Source organism: Phalacrocorax aristotelis, chromosome 5 (genome assembly GCF_949628215.1).
Source record: "Phalacrocorax aristotelis chromosome 5, bGulAri2.1, whole genome shotgun sequence".
NCBI lineage: Eukaryota > Metazoa > Chordata > Aves > Suliformes > Phalacrocoracidae > Phalacrocorax > Phalacrocorax aristotelis.
Window position 1 is genome coordinate 70,138,288 of NC_134280.1, and position 19,163 is coordinate 70,157,450.

Below are 19,163 nucleotides of genomic sequence, written 5' to 3' on the forward strand. Positions count from 1 at the left end.
GGAGGCGGGGGCAGGGAAAAGCTTTTTCTTTTTAATGCTGGCTTGACCTTTCAAAGGAAGGCAAAAAGGTCACTTCCCTCCAGACAGCTTGCTTTCTGCTGTGGCCTCCTTCTGTTACCTACACCTATAGAGCAGAGGGGTCTATCTCGGTCCCCTGAGGTGGCTGCATCTCCCTCTGGGAGACTGGTGCTATTCCAACCCCACATGGGGCAGCTTCAGGGCAAGGCTGGGGGTGCAGCACTGCGTAGACATGTCTGATACGGTTCTGTTATCAGACCTGCATCCGCCGGCTGTGGCTGAAACAACGGTTCTCGGGTTGTTACGGCAATGTCCTGACATAGCGCTGCTGTGTCACGCTGATGCTAGTGATCAGTTCTTCCCTTGGCTTGTTTTTCTGTTGTTATTCAAGCTGGACAGAGCGTGTGTGTGTAAGTAGTGTAGCCTCTGTGCTGCTTTTTCTTTTTTTTTTTTTTCCAAGAGATTAAGTTCAGGCAACTTAACCATTTCCTGATAAATGGTGTCTACATGTAAACAGGAACCTCATAGAATAATTTTTGTTGGAAAGGACCTTTAAGATTGAGTGCAACTGTTAACCCAGCACTGCCAAGTCCACCACTAAACCATGTCCCCAAGCACCACATCCACATGTTTTTTAAATCCCTCCAGGGATGGCAACTCCACCACTGCCCTGAGCAGCCTGTTCCAGTGCTTGATGACCCTTTCGGTGAATAAATTTTTCCTACTATCCACTCTAAACCACCCCTGGTGCAACTTGAAGCCATTTCTTCTTGTCCTATCACTTGTTCTTGTCTATTGTTAATGTAACTGGACCTATATAAACTAAGATATATTTAATTAGTCTTAATGAAATACAGCACGAAACGTAGTCACTTCCCAACTTAATGGAAAGACCTGTAATGGGCAAGTGCTGCATGAGAATTAGGTCCTTCACGAGGAAGGCTGCCACATAGCTGTTGTTCTTCTGTAAAAACAGCAGCTTAAGAACAACGGGGAAAGGGGAGGGCAATAGAAGGAAAAAAAAAAAACACCAAACCTGCTCAGTTGTGGGGTAGGTTTGGCAGCAATCTATGATTATTGCATAAAGAAAAGCAGTAGCTCCTCTAAAGACATCTTGAGCTGTATCCACATGTTTGATGGCTGTTGGTTAATCTGAGCTGACAAGTTATTTATTAACTGCTTGAGAGACTTAGTTACTTCATTTTGAAAGCGTGGTCACCAACCACCTTGCAGGTAGGTGTAGCTTATGCTACTGCAGTGGCAGTTTAAGCTTCAGTCAGGGCCCTGTTCATGCTGTTACCTTGCTTTGGGCTCTTTGGCAAGTGGTAAAAAAAAACGGTATTTGACAAAACTCCTAAAAATTGCGTATGATGCAGCTTTTCCCCCCCTTTTAAAAAGCCTTGAAATATTAATTATGGTGGCATTCACCAGCTTTGCCACCCAGTGACTACTGCTGCCCCTGAGGCTGCATAAAGTCTTATTTACATAAAGTACTTATTCTTATGTCCCATAAGAATACTTGTGGGTTTGGACCAAGGAGGGCTTTTGACACCTGTGTCTTTTCTTTAGTCACAGTAAGACAGCATGAAAGACAAAATTGCTTTCTTAATGGGTTAGGAATGTAGACTTAAGTAGGAATTTAATATAAAAACTTTTAAAAAAATAAAATACTATGTCAGCTGTCCCCTGCAGCAGTGAAATTAACACATTACAAAGGAAGTCTGTGTTAATTTGCATGTATTGACAAAAGTGCCACAAAAAATTGAAACTCTATTTGTCCCTTTGCAAATTGATAAAAAAAAGCATGATACAGGAGTCTATCCATACATAGCATACGACTTTTACAGGTAAGACATTTGTACATCTGTTTAGCCTCAGGTGATCCACTCAGGAGCGTTCTGATTCTTCTACTTTCCATTTTCAGCACTGAACATTCGCTCCTAGAAAAGGAGAAGTAAACATACAGCAGTTGAATAAGAGTTTGGGAACTGGATGGGCTTTAGCAATGCAGGCTTAACTCACTACTAAGTAGTTGTCAGTCAACAAGAACAAACGCCTAGACTGGGTATACTGGGGGTGCGTATCCCCCCTGGGAAAACACATGGTTCAATTAATCCCATTTGAAAGACTCCATAAACTGACAGAAAACTTCCACATGGCTTGGCTGTACTCAGCATATCTATTCTTGGTGCCTCCTACTGCCATGTACAAACACGATTCATCTCCAGCTCACTATCTGAAGATTATTTGGGTCTTGTACTGCTGCTGACAGCTAACGAGCTAAACACGGCCTTGGGCCTTAAACAGCAGGTGTGGCTGTATACATCTGGCATGAATTCATTCCTGAGATGCAGTGAAGTTTACCAAAATCACTTAATTTAGGTGGCCAGTTTGCTCATTGCCTCTCCTACTATACAGGCATAGTGTGTACTGCCTGTATAAAAACCTGATCGGACTTGCTTCCAGGTTCCTAAGCCCTAGCCGTACCACAAGGAACCGCGGGTTAGCTACAGTACCTGGGAGGAACACAGCATGAGATAACATCTACCTTTAACATCCTCTCCAGTTTAATTGCATCTGCAGCAAATTTTCTGATCCCCTCGGATAACTTCTCCACAGCCATCTGGTCTTCGTTATGGTGCCAGCGGAATGCCTTCTCGTCCAGGTGGATCTTCTCAAGCTCACATGCTTGAGCTGTGCAAGGGGAATTCAGAGGGAAACAAACCATATCACCAGATTATTACCAAATACTACAGGCTTTCTAGAACAGTCTCAAGATCCTGACCTTCTCCAGCTGTTGAAAAGTTTCCAACACCACTTTCAACATCACTTGCTACATGAGGACACTTGGGCTGCAAGAGTGAAAATGCTCCTCATCTGGTTTTGGGAAGTGGAAAGTCATCTAGATAACCAGTTCTCTTAAAATACAGTGTTTACATGTATGCCATTATCTTGTATCTGCTTCTGAATGGTACGGTTATCAGGAATGATGCAACACACCACTGTGAGACATTCTAAGCAAATATGCTGAACAATTAGGTCTTTGATTATTTGGCAAGTCCCTAACAACAGCTCAATTGATAGCGTGCCTACAAGGCAGCTAGCACCCTGCAAGCAGCAACCCATGACTGCAGCTGTGCACAAATCTGATCTTCCCCGAGTTGTAAAGTAGCATTTTAATCAGGCTACAGAAAAGCAAGAGTAGTGCAACGGGAGCATACAGGGAAAACCATCGTGCTGCGGTATCACTGGATCCCTGTTTTGCAGATGATTAATTTCCAGAGTTTCTGGAGGGAAACACACATACCTTTTGGCATGTCTAGAGTTAACTGCATCACTGATGCACTATTAACATAACATTAAACTAGGTTTGGCATCTTTGCCAATATTCAGTAATATTTTATCCCAAGCAGATGAAGTATAAAGTTCCTTCTGCTCTCCCTGTCCTCTCAGGAGAGGGTACACGGTATTTAAGCATACTCAAACCCCATCGTAACTCCAGTTAGCGTACCCAGTGGGACCAGAGACCCTAAAGAAGCAACTGTGTGTCAGTAGCAGTATGTTATAATGAGACTACAGTATTTCCATTAGGGAGGGGTCAATATTTAGCCTTGAAGCAGAATGGAAGCAAGCACCACAGAGCTGAGTGGAACCACATACTCTTAAACATTCAAGAAGGGAGGCTGAGCAAGGACTTACCCTCTTTTACACTGAGCGTGGGAGTTAGCTTGGCATACTCTTTGCTGAGCTCTGCTAAAAGCTTGGGTGAAATAGTGAGATAGTCACAGCCTGTAAGAGCTTTTATTTCTCCTGTATTTCGAAATGAAGCACCCATCACGATAGTTTTGTAGCCAAACTTTTTGTAGTAGTTATAGATCTTAGTGACACTCTTCACTCCTTAAAAAAAAAAACACCAACAACTTTCAGAACAATTCATGTGAAGTACAAGTGACTATTTAGAACGTGCTCAAAACCAACATTTTTTTCATTAAGAGGATTTATACAAGTAAACTGCAGTTTGAACGAGTAGCTATTGTAATTTTTAACAATATGTTAAAAGGAAAGCTTACCTGGATCCTCTGAAGGCTCATAGGTTTTCTTATCTCCATTTGCAACGTACCAGTCCAGGATACGTCCTACAAATGGGGAAATCAGAGTAACTCCAGCTTCAGCACAGGCAACTGCCTGAGCGAAGGAGAACAGCAAGGTCATGTTGCAGTGAATCCCGTGCTCTGCTTCCAGGACCCTGCAGACAGAGGCTGGATTAAAACAACAGTTTGCTCACCTGCTGAATTTACATTCTAATAACACGCTAGTAAGTTAAAACTACTAAATTCCTTGAGTTATATGAGGAATGTGGTACAGTTTATAAGCTTTAAAGTTTTAAACTAACAGCAGATGTGTTGCTCTGCCAGACTCTGCTTTCTTTAATGCTGATCCTTGAGCCAAAGGCAGACAACTTAGCATGTTTCAGGAAGCTCTGTTTGTGGCCTGGCCCTCGTATGAACAAACTTTTCCTATTTCAACAGAAAGCTGTAGCAGAGCACTGTCCCTGCTCGCTGTAGCCCTAGTAACAGACTTCCTGGTGCAGTGCTTTCAAAACAATTCTTTCTTTCAGGTGCAGAGTGCATTTGTCAGGTGCCTGTGAACAGGCAGAAGCATGCCATGAATCAGCATACCAGGTACAGAAATACTTACTTGCCAGCCTGGATTCCTTCCCACGTTGAAGAGAGCTTTATGAGAATACGATCTTTACCAATTCCTGCTTCCTTATAAAGGTCAATGAGGCGCCTGGCCCTTTGAATCATTCCGTCCTTATCAAAGGACAACCTTTGAAACAAGAGCAGGACTGCTTAAAACTGACTTCTTTAAAACCCTCTCCCACCCAAAGCCAATTGAAAACACTATCCGTTTTATCAGCATTTATATGCCAATAGCAGTTTTTTCTTAGAGATATTTCCTGGATTGTGAGCCCATCAAGTAAGTGTGCGACAGCACCACTACTCTCCGATTCAGAGGATCCAGAGTCAAGATAGCTTCCCCTGAGAAAGCTATAGACTAAAGTTTTCCTTAGCTTTGTCATAATGAATGCGGGAGCTGAGTGTTAGAAGTGAATTGGCAATGAGCAGGTTACAGACAAATCCTGTGCAAGTCTTGAAGTAAACTGTTAAAACAGATCTCTTGGGAAATTGATAAGACATTATCGCATGGAAGAGGATGAGCAAAACTAGGTATACGGGAAGCGTGAGGTTTCCCTTGCTTAAGGAACACCAAGACAATCACAAAAATCCAAGCTCGGTATTGCTTGTTTTCATAAAATTCTGTCACCAAGTTATAATCAAGCAAACTAAGTAAAATCCATTCTCTAATTAAACAAATAAATATAAACTCTTGCTAGCCTTGTAACAGTGAGCTGTCTAGTCAAGAACATCTTTCTCCAACTCACATAGTGTCTCTTTTTGTATGCACAAATATCCAGGATAAGCCAGAGGAAAAAGAGCCAACCTTGCATCTACTTCTGTGGACACACGGCCAGGTATCCTCTTCAATATTTCAGCTCCAAATAATACAAAAAGTTTGTCACAAGCATTTTTGATCTGTTCCTCTTCCGACCTGAAAACCACAAAGAGCAAAATCATTCTGGGGGAGAGCACATTCACACCTTGCCATAGATTTGAACATCAAATTTCACAGCCCATTTCACATCAAATTCCAGAGTTCAAATAGCCACTGCTGCTCTGCTCCATGTGTATGTTCCACCAGCAGTATTAGCCTTTGGGTACTATTCCCTATAATGCTGGCAACTCAGGAGTGTTTTCCTGAGCAGTCCTAGAAGGCCATGTGGGAACTGGTAAATGGAGATGTGCTTTTTCAGAGCCCATCCGAAGAGAGTGTAAGAAATTCTTATTTAAGATTTGAGGCTTTCAGGGGCAGGAAATACACCTCCGAGTACACGAGGGGGAAACCCCAGTACATTGCTAGTAGTACTAAACACTGTTTGTATAAATAAGGCATCTTAAATATAGATCTACTGAGATTTAAAAAAAAAGCCTCTTTACTTACCCACCAAGTTTCTTCCCGTAGGCAACAGCGTCATCCACAAGTTCCTGATAAGCCGGCATCTGAGCCGCAGCTAGGATCAGAGATGGGTTTGTGGTGGCATCTAGGGGCTTGTACTCATCAATTGCTGGGGAAATAAAAACAGCCTGTTTAAAACAGTCAGCAGGCCTGAGCAACTAAAAGGATTTTGCTCAAATAGTGAGAAGGTAAACAGCTGCAGGACAGCAGCGTTTGTGGCAGAGCAGCCTAGTGCACACGGATGATTCAAAAGCGCTGCCTGAAAGGTGGCTTGTGCCAGGAGCCAGAACAAGGCTAACGGAACTACAGGCATAAGTAACAGCAGAGTTCACTTGTAGAAGTGACAGATGAAGAGAAGTCATCCTAATTTTCAACTTTTCACATCTGTCCATATCCTGTTCACCAGCAGAGCTGAGCTCCAGGACCCACGGGGGGAAAGTAGAGGCCAGGGGATCTTTCTTCCCCTCTAGCAGTTAGACTTTTGGGTTTTTGTTTGTCTACAACCAGACCAGGAAAAAAACTCATCTGTTGGAAAAGTTGCTGAGTCTTACTGCATTTTAAAACTTTTTCCAGCAGCTGCAGACCATTTCTTAGTATTTGTTCTTACAATTCCCTTGTACTACCAGGCTTCCTTCCTCAGAGAGGTACTTGAGCCTTTGGCTTACCTTCAGCCCTGGGCTACACCTATTTCAGGTGATACCAGTTGTTTACCAGAGTAGGCTGCGACCACCAATGTCTGGCCCTAATCACAGCTGAGCTGTCTGGCATGCAGAGCCTGACTCAGCACGTCAGGGAGAGCCTCTGCAGGCCCTTCAGCAACTTCTGCTTACAAGCTCCCTTGTTAACGCTGCTAAATGGCAAAAATAAAAATATGTATTACCAGCTCATTCTCCTCAGCATTTTTCCACAGGAATGAAAACCTGAGTTAGAGAATGCAAATTTATTTTTTCAGTCATAGAAGAAAACGAGTATTTTATTTCCATAGCTCCCTCCTAGGCAACAATCGTGATCCTTGAGCAAGCCCTCTCTATGCAAACACGTCCTTCAAAACACATTTCACATAGTTACTGCTTTAAGTAAAAGCAGAGCACCAATGAAACTCAGTTCTGAAGCATACACACAGTTTTGGAGAACTCTGTTTTGACAGAGCCGATTACAGAGCCTTGCAGCATTTGAGGACTCTCACAGGTCTCTGGCAACACACGCCAATTAATCTCATGAAGTCTGTCACCCAGTTTTCCCCACCCAGCCTTCCTTTCAGCCTGTCAGAAGCAGTTGGCAGGCTGCGCTTTAGCTGTGCAACACAAGCTTTCAGCCGGGGGGGCTGCGACCGTCGTGCCACCTTTCCTCACTGTGAGCACAGAGCAAGCCAGGCAAAAGGGTACGTACACACCGGCCCGGCTTAGCGAAAAAGCAAAACTAACAAAGGCACCGCCGCTCACTGCAGGTGTTTGCTTCAAGAGCCATTCAAACCAGCACCCTTTCCTACGCAGCACCCTACCGACACGTTTATCCATGAACAAAAAGCAGGAATTGGCATTAGCAACAACTGCGCCTTAACCAGCGCCAGCGTTTAAGGTGAACAGGGAGGGAGTCAGATGTCATCTGCAGGTCCTTCTTACCGTCCCAACAAGGCTACAGGCGACAACAGGCGGCCAGAGATCAACCACAAAACTTTCAAGGAGCTTGTTAAACCTTTCCAGCAGGTAGCACTCGGCCTCCTTACTGCCACCCCTACGCAAACACCCCCTCAGCCATCACACGGGTTTGTTTTTCCCAATTACACTTTTTTTTTTAAACGAGGATAGACAACTCGATGTTTTAAATTCATGCAATTCCAGCACGCACTGGGCTTTAGCAGGTTGGTTGCCATTTGAAGATACACAAATCTGACAAGGCTGAAGTTACCTTGTCACTCAGTGTTTCCAACCCTCTCCATGCAACGTTTGATAGAGCTGTGTTGATGCCCCATACCTCTCACGGTATGGCAGTTGTCTGTCATGTCAGACAGACTCTGGAAGGCAAGCGACAGCTCCTCCCTAATGTTTCATGCAGCCTGGTACTTGCAGTCAGGCAACCCGGAGCGGTCAACGGATCTGCGTCTCCTGGAGCCAGCGCAAGTACGTAAATGCGGGCAGACAGCATCGCAAGGCACGCATCTGAGCTGCTGCTACCCCCGTGCGCTCTTAATCCTAAATTTAACAGTAGAAGACTTTTGATGGTTGCCATTTAGGATCGTTTACTTGTCACCTATGGGGTTAGGTAAGCAGCAGGCGAATTACCGCAGGCCTCGGTGATGCAGAACAGGATTCAAGAAGTGTTGCTCTACGCGACCCAGCGATGTTCGGGGAGGGACTGTTTCAGTTCTGATGCACAGCAGCTGCCTGTGCAGGCGCTCGGGCAGCCGCGGCTTCAGAGCAAGCGGCCTTGCACCCGAACGCCAGCTCCCCTCCTCCGAACGGAGGGCACTCGCTCATACTCGGGCGATGAGGAAAACAAGAGCCCTCTCCCATTATTTGCTTTGCTTCCACCATTTGAAAAAAAAAAAAAGCAACAACAAAGCCAAAAACCAAACGTACGGTGGTTAGTGGGAAAACCAGCTTCGTCAGCCTCGCAGAGCCGGTCCTGTCGAGCCTGGCGCTTATTAGCGACGGCACGTGGAGCTCAGCGCCGGGGTCAAACCGGGAAAAGGCACCACCGGCGGGTCTGAGGGGGCTGCGTGACCCGGCGCAGCCGCGCCCGCAGGCCGCGGCTGAAGGGAAGCCCGGCGGGCACGGCCCCGCTCGGGACCCGGGGTGGGGGGCGGCAGCCGCCGGGGCCGCAGGAGGAGCGCCGTTAAAGCACCGGCTGCCTTCCAGACCCCGGGCCAGGGACACCCCCCGCCACCCACGTTAGGTAACGGGGCCTTACCCAACGCCGGCCTTGCGCGACGCCCCGCCACCGAGCGGCCCCCCCACCCCCGCACCGCCAGGGGGGTTTGGGCCCCCCCGGACGCTCGCCCCTTGGGCCGGGCGCGCCCACTCTCCGCGGAGGGGGGGGGATGGAGGGCGGTGACAGGGTGCGTGTGCCCGCCACGCAGCGCCTCTTACCGTTGAAGTCCCCGGTGTCGGCCACCACGGTGGTGTGGTGCTTGAGCTGGTCCAGCACCGACTCCATCTTCTGCCGCTTCACGGGAGACACCGACATAATCCGTAGGGCTGAGGGGGGGGGGCTCGCGCCACCTATAAGGAACCCTGCGTGCCCGGAGGGGAACCTGCCTGTGCGCGCGCGCACCCGCCGCTAGCTCCCGGCACCCGCCTCTCGCCGCCAATCCCATCCCCGGAGGGAGGCGGCGAGCCAATCAGGAGAGCGCGGGGTAAGACGGATGCGGCCGGGAGGAGCCGGAGCAAGGAGAGGGGACGGAAGAAAGTTTCTGATTGGGTAATTTGGCGACTGGGGAGGGGCGGGACGGTCACCTTGGCGACGGGGGATGCGGCGGGCGCTGCCCGCCATTGCCCCGAGCGGGGAGAGGGCGGCGCGGTGCTGAGGGGAGCTGCTGTCAGGGCGGGCTGGTGGCCCTCCTGTCCTCCGGAGCTCCCCTGGGGCCTTCTTATAGCTCGGCATGGCTTCTGAGCCGCCCCTCAGTCTCCCGTTCCTCTCGGGCCCGCGGGGCCTCACATGGGACCGGGCTCCGCCGGTGACATAAAATGGCGGCGGGAGGGTCGGTGAGGGTGAAGCGTTCGCCTCGTTTTGCAGCCTTGAGGAAAGACTCGCAGCCGTGCCGCGCTCTGCGTTAACCCGTGGCAGGAACCGAGCGGTGCGTTTCCTCCTTTGCTCTTGTGGCAAGGCCCAACATAGCTTGTCAGCCGGGGCTACAGCCTGCCCTGCCAGAGAGCCCTCTAACCCAGCAAGGCACGCGGTCTTGTGTGCTGATGGCTGTTCATTCTGCTAAACTTCATTTCATAGAACTGCAGAATGTCCTGAGCTGGGACGGACCCGCAGGGACCATCGAGCCCAACTCCCGTCCCTGCACAGCACACCGCAAATTCACACCGTGGCTCCGAGGGCCTTGTCCAAGTGCTTCTGGAACATCGCCAGGCTGGTGCCGTGGTGCCTCCCTGGGGAGCCTGTGCCAGGGCTCCGCCACCCTCGGGGGGAAGAGCCTTTCCCTAATGCCCAGCCTAACCCTCCCCTGGCACATCTCCTGGCCATTCCCTTGGGGCCTGGCCTTGGTGACCAGAGAGAAGAGATCAGCTCTGGAGAGATTAGAGAGATTTAAGCTCTAGAGAAGGTGATCCTGTTAACATGGTTGTGTTTCTGAAATAGGGAATGGGGCTTGGCTGGAAATGTTGCAGAATCTGCTGCTTGGCTCTTCAGATCATGTAGTTCCCCTCGTTTTGTCTTTTATTGTTCCAGTTGTGGAAAGTTCAACAATAATTTCCCATCCTGATGTACAAGAATATGCGTTTGTACAACCTCATGCTTTGTCCAGGCCAAAAAGAAGATCATGGAAAGAGGCATTAGGTTGAAGTCCTGTTTGAATTCTGTGACTCTGGAGGAAACGTGTTCTCATTGTCTCCAGAGTCTTTTGCCAAGGAATAAGAGAACCTTCCTTGTATATCGCTTCCCCTCTCTTTGTTCTCAGCCCTGCATTAGCTGGCATTGACCAGGGTTGGGTGGTTTTAGCTTGCCAATACAGAACATTGTCCTGGACAGTATCTATGTGTGTAAATACTGGTGTGTTGCCTCAGTTGCACATACCAGAGGTAAGAGAAATTTGTTCTTCAAGACAACGAGGTGGGATGTTTTGGATTCAGCTGGTAGCTTTCCCGGCATTTGATTGCTATCATATGTGGGATTTTCACCTACCCTTGTTTTTAGATGTGAACAATTATCAAGGCCTTCCGTGATAGTCATATATTGAAGGATAATATCCTTCGTTTTCAATGGCAGCCCCCCAGGAACAAAAGGAAACTTGGTTTCGGATACTCTGCTGTGTGTCTTAAATGCACAGTGACAAGTCGTTATGAAAAGCCAGCCCTTAACAACTGTTTTTGTGTCCTGTTGCTTTAATTTATATCCAAGTGAAAGAGACAGAGATGGACTTATAAGTATAACTTAACTATTTTAATAAATCTTATATAGTGCATGGTTATATCATTTTATCCTTCGTTCAATTACATTAATGTACAGTACATTATAGCATTATCTGCAGGCAGTAAAAATATAACAGATGCACAGCTCAGTCATATGGAAGTTTTTAAAAGTGACTTCTGCAATAAGGTCTACTGATACGTTTATTTTACAAAATGCTCCCGTGGCTCCTGGCATTACAGAACTGTCGTGTACGCTTGTTGTAATCCCAAGTAACTGTAATTCTGTGTGATTTATTTTCCTTTATACCCAAAGGCAAGAATGATGTCATATTTCCTGGCTCACCATTATGTTTTTATTTTCATTTTAGAAATTATTTAGCCTCCTGTGCTTGAAACACCAATGGTTTGCCAGCCTTCACACCTGCTTCCTATCTCCACGCTAATCCAGAGACAGGGCTTCTCAGGAGGATTGTCCTCGTCCTCCCTCCCTGACAAGGTGAGTGCCCTTTGCAAATTCCAGCCGCTGTGGCAAGCCAGCAGGGTTGTGACCAGAAGCATGATCTTCCTCTGTTAAGTTCCCTGCCTGCACCCTAATTCTGCTGGTGCTAATAATGTCCTATTTCAAGATTAAGAAAATATATCATTGATTGGAAACGTTTTTGGAAGAACAAAGCCAAAATTGAGAGGTGCCTCAGTAGTCTCAGATTTAGACACGTGTTCCCCAGCCACCGCCTTACAGCTGTACGGCTTTTTCCATTAAATGTGCAAGGACAGGCCCAAACTCTGCAAAGGCTTAGGCACGTGCTTAACCTTTAAAGAGGGTGGGATCATTCACAGCAGGTTAAGGACAGCACACGTTTAAGTCTTTGTGGAGCCTGGGCCTGAATTCCCATTCAGCCAAAGCTAAGGCATGTGGATGAGAAAGGCAAACTCTTCCCAGTCTGTGAGCAGTTCCTGTAGATGCGTTTGTTCTACTGCATTCCCATCAAGTTGGGCTGTAAGCAAAATATAAATACAGCGTGTGCCAAACTTGCTGTGGACAGGAAATCTACTATATGCTTGCCTGAGCTTTTAAAACTTTGAGTAAATTATTGATGCTTAATCACTTAATTATGGCTCTAGGGAAAGGGGTTTCTTCCTTATCCCTATTTATAGACTGTAAGAGTGAGGGGGTATTTCCCTAGATAGATATATTCATATGCACATAACGTTATTAAGAAAAAACAGGAAGTGAAGAACAACAGCCTCTACTAAATTAGATTCTTTTTTCTTGTGGCCATTTATTTTGTAATAAAACAGCATTTCCAAGTGTGCTTTTCTTTCTTGGATATTTAGGAAGCATTTCAGATTACTCTTTGCAAGGAGAATGTGAAGGTGGAGACGAGTGGTGAACACCTTGGGAAGGGCTTTGGGTGTGATTAGGTTGGGAGCAAATGGGGCTTATCTTTGCCGTGTGTGAGGCCTGGCTTTGGCAATACTGCAACTCCCCGATGCCGGATCAGTGCCAAGGTGAAGGGCTGCACAGCTGCCCTGAGCCTCAGCCTCTGCATAAGCAGGGATGATCAGGCTGAGCTCACCTATTTGCAGATTCAAATCACTTCATTTGTCACTCGGGTCCTGCTCAATCCTCACACAATGAAAGCCCGTTTCCACTGTTCAAAGACATCACTAAGTGGTAGGTGTATTTAAGGAACAGCCAGTGTTTGGTAACGTGTGTTGCAATTCTAGCCTGGTCCAATGAGGGGGCATGGGGGGGACAGAAAAAGGACAGTGAACTGCACAGGGCATTTGCTAGTGGGCTGCAGGGGATATCTGCTACAGAGGAGGAAATTAAAAGTGGGGGGAAAGACTTATTTCTGTGGTCCAGACTCTATCAACATTCAGGCTGTTTTGTTCTGCGCTGTGTGCCATGCCCTCTCCTCCCGAGCCATGCTGGCGAGGGGCTTAGGGGCAGGTACAGCCCTCTGAGAAAAGTTTTGTGGGGTCTTTTTTGCTTGAATTCAGCCATTGTACATTCAGACACGCGTGAGTTCTGATCTGCTCTGATCACATGCACATAAAATTTCAGTATAAAATATATAGTTATATAAAAAAAAAAACTTCATGCAATGTTAAAACACCTTTCCCAATGGGACATGGTCTTATCGTCTACCCTTATCAACAGTGTTCAAGAAACTGTCACTTTGATGGCAATTACACCGCTAAGTGGAGCACTGCTGTCTCTCGTCTGGACTGGGGATCACTGCTTTCATTCCCTTTTCCTGCACTACTATGACTAATAGCTGAAATAAAGCAGATAGATTTTTAATTAGCAGAATCAATCCTTTCCTGGCGACGCTTCATGATTCCTTCGAGCTCTGACTCCCCTCTGCTTTTCTAGAATGGAAACAAAACAGAAGTTTGAATTTTAACTTCAAGCTGTAGTTAAATGATAATATTTAACTAATACTGTAAGAGTAGAGCTAGTTTCAAAGGGATGAGTGACACCAATGAGAAGGCAGATTGTTAGGGTAGACAGGGTGATCTGCCTTACAGATCTGAGGCCTTTTTGCTTAAAAGACTTCTCAGTATTTCTAGGTGGTGTGGTTTTTTGGTTGTGTGGTTTTGTTTTGTGGTTTGGGTTTTTTTTTTTTAAATTGTGTTTCTTAAAATGTCTGTTTAAGAAATCTGACACTGCTGGTACAGGCACCCATTCAGGTAGGAGTTGTCCAGAAAGCTACTCACCTCCAGTCGATTTTTCTCCACTGTGATTTTACTGTATACTCTGCTTCCCTCATCACCACACACTTTCTTCAGCTCCTCTCTGTTGAGGGAGAAGAGCTGAGCTCCAGTAAGGATGCCAAGGTGTTCCACTGTCCTGGGAAGATACAAAGCGAGGAGATGCTAATTGTGCTACGCGTGGCCTCTTGCCAAAGGTGAGGAGTCAGAGATAAAAGGGCTGGGAGCAGCTGATGTGCACCGGCACCGTAGCACCTGCAAGGCCCTGGGGCTGTGCCAAGGTGGCAGCTGTCGGGTTACCCAGGCTCTAGGCCAGCACGATGGCAGGCTGTGAGGAGCAGGTGAAGCCAGCGTCACCCTGGCATCCGCTGTGTGCCCAGCCCCACGGGTACTGCAGCGATTTCACTCCACTTGCCTCGCGTTTGGGGAGTAATCCTGGAGCTCCTTTTCGCTCGCTGCGTGGAGTGTGAGTTGTAACTCGTAACCCTTGACCACGTGCAGCTTTTTGGCTCTTCCCTGGTGGCTGGGAAGATTTGCTAGCCCCAGCTGAGGCTCTGGCTCTTCCCCAGAGATACCTCAGGACAGCTTTTCCAGAGACAGGCTGTCACCTGGAATTTGCATTTCAGGCCGTGGCGAGTTAGTTAATTAGTTATTTTTCTCTAAGTTCAGCACTGAACCGGCTAATTGGGGCCAGACAAACACCAGCAGTAGGATGTTGCGCAGAGTTTGGCTGCATGAATAAGCAAGACCATTCCTTTAATTGCAGCTACTCATTAGGTCTTTCGCTGCACTGAAAGACCAGGTTTGTTTGATAGTATATAAGAAAGAAAGAGAGTAAGTTTGGGCTCTGAATGAACTGGTTACATAGCTCAACTTCCATGTGATTGACGTCTAATTTGCAACACAGGCTCCGTAAGTAAATACAAGTGACTTGTAATCCAGTTGAAGTGTTGGCCAGCTGCCTCCCCCACTCCTTTTTAAATGGAGGGCCAGCATTTCATATGGTAGTAAAGCAGATCTTACTCTTTGCTGAATGGTATTGCCTCCAGCCAAGCTTTGACTTCTTCAGTAGTGGAATCGAAGGTGAGGGGCACAGAAACTTGCTGAGTCTTTTCCACTTTGATATTCCTGTGGGGAGGCTGAATTCTGTTGTTTGTGATCTTCTTTAGCAACTCATCGTTCAGCTCATCCATTTGATGAATAAGTTCTGGGGAAACAAGGCACAGGGTAGAGAGTAGGGAATGAAATCAAGTCTTCAGTCACAAATCCTATTAAATTAATATGGTTGTGGGGAAACATAAGGAAGATCAAAATGTGGCTCAGGATTTTTAACTCTGTAAATATACCAAAGGAAAGTGCTTACTTTTGTATTTTAGTTTTAAAGAACAAGCTTAAGTGTTTTTAGAACAATAGGTTGAGCAACAACATTTTGCCTTCAAACTTCTATCAGGAATAAATGTGTAATGGGAGACCGCCACAGTTTTGAAGGCTGGTAGGCTACTGGAGCAAACTGGGAATCTCCTCTTTCCTCCCAAGCCAATACTCTCAACTTCCTTCAGCTTTTGAAACCTCGCTTGCTCGTTGGGAGAAACCTAGATTTCTGCAGTTCTTCTCCAGAATGATGGAGGGGAAGAGTCACAAATTAACAGTTGCTTCAGCAATGTCCATTAGGCTCATTGGAGAGCCTTGGAACAACTGCTGCTGTTCCTGGGGGGAAGGAAATCTCTGGGTCTGATGTTGAGCAGCATTGATAGAGCTGTATAATTTCTAGAGAGAAGTCTGTTCTCTGTCATGCTATCTACCAGCACACTCAGCTGCCTCATTTAAAGGTCTTTTCCGATCTAAATAATTCTGTGATTCTATGATTTATTAAGCGCATGTTCCCCAGTCCATGTTTAACCAAGTAGAGATTGGTCTGGTGTGAAAAAGGAGAGCTCACAGCTGCAGAGGCACTTGCTTTTAGCCAGCAGGAGCAAAACTACCCACCAATCCGCCTGGAAAATTCTTGTTCAGAAGAAATTATTGGGGGAAAAGTGTGTCGTATTTGGCAAAATAATAGAACATTTTGGTAAGAACACACTCGTTTTGTGTGCATGGTGTCTGTAGCAGGTACTGGGAAGGACCTATATTTTAATCTATTTTATATACAGATTTATATTGGGATCAATGTTGTTTCTCATGTTGCTAACCTATCCTGGTCATCACACCTCCTTCAAAGGGCATAAAACCCCGCAACACCAACTAGCAGAAGTTTGCTCGAGGGTGTAAAACCTGATCTGGCAGCGTCTTTGCTTCTGCTTGTGCTGTGGAGTGGTGACAAGGGCAGGGTCCCTTCTCCCTGATGTCTGGTGTTGCTGTTGTGTTTTTGCTTTAGTTTGTCATCTTCCTGTTTTTGAGTGACTTAGTTCCCTTTGGGCTATTGAAATAAGGAAATTGCCCTGCAAACTTTGCAGCAGGGAGGGGAAAAACCCCAGGCCTCATGAGATATCAGAGGTCAGGGAGGCCTGACTCTCTGTTTCTGAGAACGAGGTTCCCATTTTTCTGTGCCTCTGTGTTGCCATTTATTTTCTTCCTGTTGTCCCTTCACTGTCACCTGATGTGGAAGGCCAATTGTGTGAGTATCTACAATCAGAGTCTTGTTTTTGAGCTGTAGCCCTGCTGCCTCCACTTTTCAGTCCTCTCTGCTACTTCTAATGAGTAATTTGCTGATCCTCAGAGCTCCAGCTTTTGCTGTGCCTCTAAATAGAAGTGACAGGAAGCATGAACTGGGACTGAGCAGCACACTCATAAGACTCCAGTGACACATCATCCAGTATCACTTTTTCCATGAAACTCCTGAAGCCTGGATAATAACTCAGTTTTATTAATAGATATGTGTCCACAATGCTTGTATTGTGGGGCTTTTCGTCGTCCCAAAAGGGCTCCTGCTTCCAGGAGTCTGCAGTAGCTGAACAGGGGATGAACCCCGGTTTTGGCCTTTGGGAGACAGCTTGCCACAGGTGTATGCAGGGTGTGATAAGGGGGTGAGGCGGGCAGGGCTTCTGGTCCTTCTCACGTGCTGTGACCCCGCATAGCACGCGCGGGGTGAGGGAGTGATGTGAATCTCGCCTTTGGTGGATCTGCTGGCTGGGGTTTCTCTGAAACCGCTTAAAGGAACAGGCTAGGCGGGCACTGCATGTGTGGCAGGAAGTGAGAGGAATGGAGTGACCTGAATGTGGGTGGTTGCATAGACACACTTAAACGTGTTGGCAGGGACAGGAAACTCTTCTTGGGAGGAGGAGGAAGGTCAAGGTGGAAGGAGGGTTAGGGCGATCACCTTTTTGCCCTGCATGTCCCAGGCTACCTGAGAGCCCGTGATGTGAGTCAGCAAGCTCCTTGGAGCTCCTCTTGGCTGTTGTGCTACCTGGAACCTCCTCTGTGCATCTCCTCCAAAACCACTGCTGGCCCCTTGCTTATCACTAAAGGGTACAGTCGCTCCTTGTGCAGAGCCTTAGCGGAGGGAACATGCACTCGGGTAGCTCTGGTTACATGCACACAACAACCAGCAGTAGTGGAGAGACCGTTATGGTGAAAGTAAAGATAGGAAGAAAACCAGCGGGACAGAGAGCAAGCAAAAGCATGCGCTCACAGAAGCTTTTCAGTTAAGTGCTGAAATGCAAAGCTGCGGCGCTGAGCTCTCTGGCTGCCTGAGGCTGCCATGTGCGGTGTAAGAGGTGCCTGGAGCGTGGTGTGGGACACGTACGTTCTTTGGCGTCCTGGGGAGAGTTGCGTGATAACATTTCACTTCCCCATTTATCCCCAGCGTAGCTGGCAGGTAGCTTGTGAGTTGGGCTGGATGGTCCGTATCCCCTGTGGCCTGGGTCTCCTTTGTACCTCTGGTTAGACTAGGTGATAAGAAAGGCAAAAAAAAAAACTGCATAGGATTTTTTTTTCTAGGCCATTTTTCATTTTCTTAAGCTTTTTGCCTCCCACCCACGATAGCAAACTGAGGGACAAATTGCCATGTTCTCCCTGTGCTGATCTGGGGCCGCTCGGCTGCGTCTGGTGTGACCTTGGGTGGAGCTGCATGGAAGGAGTTAATTTTGGGAGTCTCGTGGGAACAAACAGAACCTGAGGCAAAGGGCATTTACACCCCTGGAAAACATGTTACGCTCGTCACACACAGAGGAGCGGTGCTTTACGCTTGCTTACTGCTGCTGTGGATGATGGCTCTCACGTGCGTGACTCGGCCCTTCGGCCTTTTGCTACGCAGAAATTACTGCTCATAGGACTTCCTTGGAGATGGAGAGTAAGGGAAGCAAAAGGATTTTTATATGAAGAGAAAACAGACAGAAGTCCCATCTGAAGCTAAAACGTCACTGCTCTAGTAACTTGGTGTTAAGTGGGACTGCTGCCAAGTGCCCAGAGCAGCCCGGAAAGAGTTTTTTGACATTTTCATTAAACTAACAGGGCTTTTATCTAGAGGCCTGCTGGGGCATCTTATGCTTTGCCCAAGCTGTGAAATACTGAAGTGGGGGAAACAATTCCATGCCTCGTTAGGGCATTCAGAGCTCTCCAGCTCCACATTTTTGCAACGCAAGGTGCGTGAGAGCAATATTCACTTAATACTCACTTAGATGGTATTTCCATCTGCCTCCACTCCAGTGATTTGTGCCTGCTGCTGAACTGAGCTGGATGAGGGAACTGCCTAATTTAATCCCTACCAAAAGTCTCAGCATTTGGTGGCAAAATTTGCTTTTATGGCTGCATTAGCTCTTTTCTCCTGGTCACAGCACAGCCCTGAAAGCAGCAGGGTTTTGCAGCAGAGGAGGTGGTAAACCATGGGCTGAGAAGTATGTGGGGTTTGTGGGGGGGGGAAGCCACTGGCAAAAGGTGGAACTCTGAAGCCACTGTAGCCAGCAGCTGTTTGGTGATACCTTGACATGAGACCTTTGCTGTTGCATGGCAAGACATGGTGCTGGACTCGGTGTGGGTGTCCCTTCGAGCTAGGGTCTCACTTCATAGCAGGCTGCTGCCCGTAGCACAGGACTCAACCTTCGCCTGTCCCATAACCTGCCTGCCAGGCACTGTTGGCAGCAGGCAATGGGCTTGGCGTCTTGCAGCAGGGGGAAAGCATGAGGCTGCTGCACGGATGGGAAGGATAGGCCTCGTCTGGGGAGGGGGAAGGTAACGGTGGCAAAATGTGAGAGTTTTATCATAGGAAACTCAGGAATCCCCAGGATCCTGGTTCATCCTCTTGTGAGGGTTCATCCCGACTTGCGCATGGCATCCTAA

At 47.2% G+C, this 19,163-nt stretch overlaps 3 protein-coding genes across 4 annotated transcripts in view; 1 reads left to right on the plus strand and 2 right to left on the minus strand.

The window, feature by feature from the left end:
• GATD1 (glutamine amidotransferase class 1 domain containing 1) overlaps positions 1-5,575 on the plus strand; it is a 110,251-nt gene extending 104,676 nt beyond the window's left edge. The window contains exons 11-12 of one of the 2 annotated variants that reach the window (XR_012660843.1): positions 4,637-4,700; positions 5,498-5,575. The gene's annotated coding sequence lies outside the window, so the exon portion shown is untranslated. Of the gene's footprint in view, positions 1-4,636; positions 4,723-5,497 lie in introns of those variants that run through there. The other variant, XR_012660844.1, reaches the window with a different exon arrangement.
• TALDO1 (transaldolase 1) lies at positions 1,739-9,411 on the minus strand. Its single transcript, XM_075095179.1, has 8 exons — positions 9,186-9,411; positions 6,082-6,205; positions 5,524-5,631; positions 4,717-4,848; positions 4,089-4,264; positions 3,718-3,915; positions 2,567-2,712; positions 1,739-1,958 (listed from the first exon to the last, which is right to left on the minus strand). Exons 1-8 carry the CDS (start codon positions 9,280-9,282, stop codon positions 1,926-1,928), a joined length of 1,014 nt encoding a protein of 337 aa, XP_074951280.1. The 5' UTR covers positions 9,283-9,411; the 3' UTR covers positions 1,739-1,925.
• A 1,769-nt stretch (positions 9,412-11,180) lies between these two features.
• EPS8L2 (EPS8 signaling adaptor L2) overlaps positions 11,181-19,163 on the minus strand; it is a 68,114-nt gene continuing 60,131 nt past the window's right edge. The window contains exons 18-21 of the mRNA XM_075095228.1: positions 17,632-17,773; positions 14,913-15,096; positions 13,896-14,028; positions 11,181-13,547 (exon numbers count right to left, since the gene is read on the minus strand). Coding sequence (XP_074951329.1) covers positions 13,476-13,547; positions 13,896-14,028; positions 14,913-15,096; positions 17,632-17,773 — 531 coding nt within the window. The 3' untranslated portion in view covers positions 11,181-13,475. The remainder of the gene's footprint in view (positions 13,548-13,895; positions 14,029-14,912; positions 15,097-17,631; positions 17,774-19,163) is intronic.